We start from the raw sequence: 4,618 nt of genomic DNA, 5'->3' as shown, positions 1-4,618 counted from the left end.
ACTAGCATTACTCTTTAAGAAGAAATAAAATAAAATCAATTAAATTAAACAGTGACAAAATGTATATAAAAATTGTGTTCTTTTCTCATATGCAAGAACAAGCATAAGGGTGGAATTTCTCAAAAAGAAATTTCATAATAAGGAATGAGTTAGAGTGGCATTGATATCACCCTTAAAGAAGAAAGAAGATGAAATAAAAAAACAAAAAAATATAAATGAAATTTTCTAAGAACAAACGAATTAGTGAGATTACTATTACCCTTGGGAAAAAGAATATAAAAAGATGACAAATTGAACATATTTTTTACAGAAATTATGTTTTTTTTAATATGCAAGAATAAACATATAATGAGTACTCACATGTAATAGAGGAATTTCGCAAAAGAATGTTTCTTAGGAAGGAATGAATTAATAACATTGTAGTTACCATTTAAGAAGAAAAAGGTGAAACAAATAATGACAAAATTTGCATAAAATTTACACAGAAATTGTGCTTTTCATAATATGCAAAAATAAACATTTAATTGTACATCCTCAGAAGGAATAAATTGGCATTCATACTTAATCTTAAAGAAGAAGAAAAATGAAATAAAATGGAACAAAATCCGAATAATAATCTGTTCTAATAAAGTTAGCAAATAGTGTCAAATTTTACACAAAAATTGCTTTTTTTATCATACGCAAGAACAAGCATATAATAGTGGAATTTTCGCAATAAGAAGTTTCATAAGAGGAAATGAATTATACAATAGTGAAATTTCACAAAAGGAAGTTTCCTAAGAAGGAATACATTGATAGCATTGGTATTGTCCTTAAATAAAAATAAAATAAAATAAACACTTAATCAAAATCAAAATAATGAAGTTTTCTATGTAATAATAAATTAGTGGCAACGAAATTACCCTTCAGAAAGGAAAACAAACTTCAAAAACTTGCACAGAACTTTGCATTGAAACTGCATCACAAAAGTGTAAGTTTGTATCCCCGCAAAGAAAAATGTAAGTTTGTATGGATGTATGTTGTTTCTTTTGATGCTTCCGTTGTTGATCACAAAAGTGTAAAGTTTTTATCTAAATAAAAATAATAAAATCAACAAGCATTGCCAACTATTAGTAGTATTGTCAGAATCACTTCCTTAATTTGCCCTAGTGTGCTAATCACTAGCTATAGCTAATACTAGTCCACCAGCTGAGCTGGGCAAAGATACACTACATACTTGAGATACAACAACACAGGTCTATGCACCATCATTTCATTGCCTAACAACAACACAAGGCAAGTATTTCAGACTGATGCAGTATGAACTAACTAGGCAGTGAAGCACAACTTGAAGCCACTTAATTTACAACAGAAGCAGCACCATCAACATCACTCCCTATGTACAACGAGTCGATGGCGCCTACTTTACACAAAACAAACAAATTAAGCCGGTCCCTGTCTTTTGCAACAAGACCGAAGGTCAAGGAAGATGCATCGTGAGACCAGTCGGTCAGTCAGTCCCAGCCCATGAGCATGTTGGTGACGCCGTCGACGATCTTGCTCCGCACCGAGCACGAGAGCTCCTGGTCGTCCTCACCTAGGTGCACCCTGTACACCTCCCACTCCCTGTCGTCCACCACGTGCCTCCCGATCTCGGCCTGCAAACCATTCATCAAAGAAATGTTTGGTTATGTTAATGGACAACCGATAAGAGCGACGTGTGTAGTTGTCAGATAGGAATGAACATGGTTTACCAAGAAGACTCGTCTATGGAGGTTCTTGAGCGCGAGCGTGATGTCGTAGAACACCAGGGGTCTGCCCTTCCCGGACACCTCCACCGGGTTCGCCACCAGGAGCTCCGCATCGGGGCCCCGGTTCACCAGCGCCACGCGGAGTGGCCGCAGGAGCTCCGTCCTCAGGCGGGAGCACATGCTTCTCTGTTTCTGCTGGTCGAGGATCTTCTTCCCGTCAGACTGCACCGCGAACAGGTCCACCTCACACCGGCCCTTCTGTCCCGCGTAGAACCGACCATACGAAATCTGACAGCAAACTAGTCAGAATACATCTCCCAAAGAAATAAGACAAAAATGTGCTTCTATATACTGCTACTGTTATTACCTGGATATTGCAGTCCTTGACTGTTCTCATGATGTCGTACAGGAGGCCTTTGTGGTCGCCGCACTGGATCTGAATCAGGGTGTGCACAGGGCTGAGGGAGTTGTCCATTGTGACCGACAGTCTACTGTCGGACCTCGAGCGGCTCGACTGCTCCTCAATGACATCTACCTCGCTGAACATCTGCTCCGGGACAAGAGGCGACAGCAACGCTGAAGCTTGGAGGCAAGAAGACATGTCCTCTGTCGCGGATTCTATTTCACAACTCGTCACGGAGTCGCCTAAGACGCTCTGCAGCTTTTCATAGGCCTCTTCCCTCCTGCTCTTTGTGTGTAGAAGTTCCCTGAAATCATTGCACGAGGTATCCGTTCATTTACCGTCAGAAAGACAAAGGTATGAAATACTGAAGATAAAACCAAAAGGAATCCTGTGCTTCAAATGATGGACCTTGCTGAACATAAAGTACACAACTGAAGATAGCTTGATAAACTAAAAAAATGTGAGTTAACAACTTCATACTGCTCAGGCAAGTAATTGACGAGTTATAGAGAATCATATACTCTCATCGTAATATCGCAAGGAAAATTATGCATATCCTCAGACAATACCATATCACTTCAGAACAGAGAGCATTGTTTAACCAGCAGTAAAAAAAAGTTTGGAACAAATACTTTTTTATATGGGATTGACACATAGAAGAACCTATATGAGGCACCGAAAAAGATGTATGAGGAGATAAGAAATGGACCTAGCATCGGTGATGAAGAAAAGGTCCATGACTCTGCCGTCGGGCGTGGTGGAGACCTTGACCCTCCTAATCGTGAGCTCCATCTCGCACAGCACGCATGTCACGTCTGCAAAACACATAATTCCCAGCAGGCAGGTCTGGATTAGACATTTCTTTTTAACACATTCTGAATCCTGTCATGCTCTTTCACTAGGAAAAACATTTCTCAAACATGCCCATCAAGACCTCCAAGTGAGGACTACACATCCTAAGCTAATACTACAATTTTCTTGGCAGGAATTGAGGTGCCAAACAATACTAGTGCGAAATGAAGTTGACCCACAAGAATACACATCGATTATATCATGGTAGATAAACATGTGAATTCCTCCGGTTGCGTCTGTGAGCGGTCTACCAGGAGACTAATGAATGATAGTCCCACAAGAAACCATAGAAGAAAGTCAGTCAATAGTCAATGTAATCCGGAGGGCTCGGATGTCCGATCAGGCGAGTCATAGGGGGGAAACACATGTATGTTTTCTTCAGTCAGTCAGTCAGTCAGTCAGTAATATCATACACTAGTCACTAGTGCCAAACAAAATAGTAATTTCCTGTAAAACGGCATCTGACATAGACAGCATCGATCAAGCAGTACCTAGAAAGAAGCTGCGGAGAAATTGAATTAACCAATTAGGCGGTTCGTTGGCAAGCATACCCTAGTAAAAATCTGAAGCGGAAGGCAGGTGAACTGAAGAAATTTATCTAGCAAAGTAGACAGTAGTAGTTACCGTGGAGGAGGCCCATCCGGTCGTAGCAGCAGAACTTGAGCAGGAACACCCGGGGCTCCCCGGCGGCAAGCGCGAGGCCGTCTCCCCGGAGGCCGGCGGCGGCGAGGTAGGCGGTGTCGACGCCGAAGGGCGCTGGGACGGGGCAGAGCTCGACGAGGCGCTCCTTGAGGAGGTCCCATGCGACGGGGGGCCGGCCCCGGCGCGAGGCGGCGACCCAGAGCACGATGTAGCACCAGCGGCCGTCGGTGCTCATGTCGCCCTTGTGGACGTTGAGGCCGAAGAGGAGGACGAGGCGGCAGAGGTCGCAGCCCAGGCCGGTCTTGTCCGGGCAGCTCACCGTGACCACCGTCGGGTCCCCCGCGCCGTCCCCGTGCACGATTTGGACCACCTCGTCGCTCGGGCTCGGGATCCCCATCCCTCTTGCTCTCTCGCAAAAAAAGAAAAAAAAAACAAATCTTTGGGCTGGTTCGGTTGGTTGCTCCCTCCGTCGCCGCTACTCCCCACTAGTGGTATGAGTAGCAGGGTGGATATGGACTGGTCGGGGTGTGTTGGCGGTGGCCGGCCGGAGGCGGAGGCGGAGGGGAAGGGGAAGGGGACGAGGAATCTTGGGGACTGGATTCCTCCAACGCTCTCGGCATAATAATCTGAGTGAGGATGCCAAAGATACGGCCGGGAGGGAGGGTATTATCCTTGTTGTATGTACGTATAAACAAAACGAACCGTACGTGTACGTGTATGGTGCAACCAAAGAGGTCACGCGTATAAAACCAGCATCCTCCAACACACCATTGGACTATGCTACGTGCCTTTCCATTTTTCTTTCTTTAGGATGGAAAAATCTTTGATCTATTCATCATTTTTCCATACCGGCAGTATATATGAGGAACACTGCAAATAACAAAAATTACAATCAGATCCGTGGACCAAATCGAAGGCGCGCCTCTGTCATGACTTCTTCCTCACCTGATCCGGATAAATCTTATCGTAGTAGATAGTTAGGGAGTCGTCG

General features: G+C 44.1%; 1 protein-coding gene across 1 annotated transcript; it reads right to left on the bottom strand.

Annotated features, from left to right (window-relative positions):
* Positions 1-1,075: 1,075 nt before the first annotated feature.
* LOC123090474 (ACT domain-containing protein ACR10) lies at positions 1,076-4,286 on the bottom strand. Its single transcript, XM_044511777.1, has 5 exons — positions 3,610-4,286; positions 2,843-2,948; positions 2,098-2,437; positions 1,734-2,018; positions 1,076-1,637 (listed from the first exon to the last, which is right to left on the bottom strand). Exons 1-5 carry the CDS (start codon positions 4,022-4,024, stop codon positions 1,494-1,496), a joined length of 1,290 nt encoding a protein of 429 aa, XP_044367712.1. The 5' UTR covers positions 4,025-4,286; the 3' UTR covers positions 1,076-1,493.
* Between the last annotated feature and the right edge of the window lie 332 nt (positions 4,287-4,618).

The sequence above is a fragment of the Triticum aestivum genome, chromosome 4B (genome assembly GCF_018294505.1).
Source record: "Triticum aestivum cultivar Chinese Spring chromosome 4B, IWGSC CS RefSeq v2.1, whole genome shotgun sequence".
NCBI classification, from domain to species: Eukaryota; Viridiplantae; Streptophyta; class Magnoliopsida; order Poales; family Poaceae; genus Triticum; species Triticum aestivum.
This window is presented reverse-complemented; position numbering and strand designations above follow the sequence as displayed.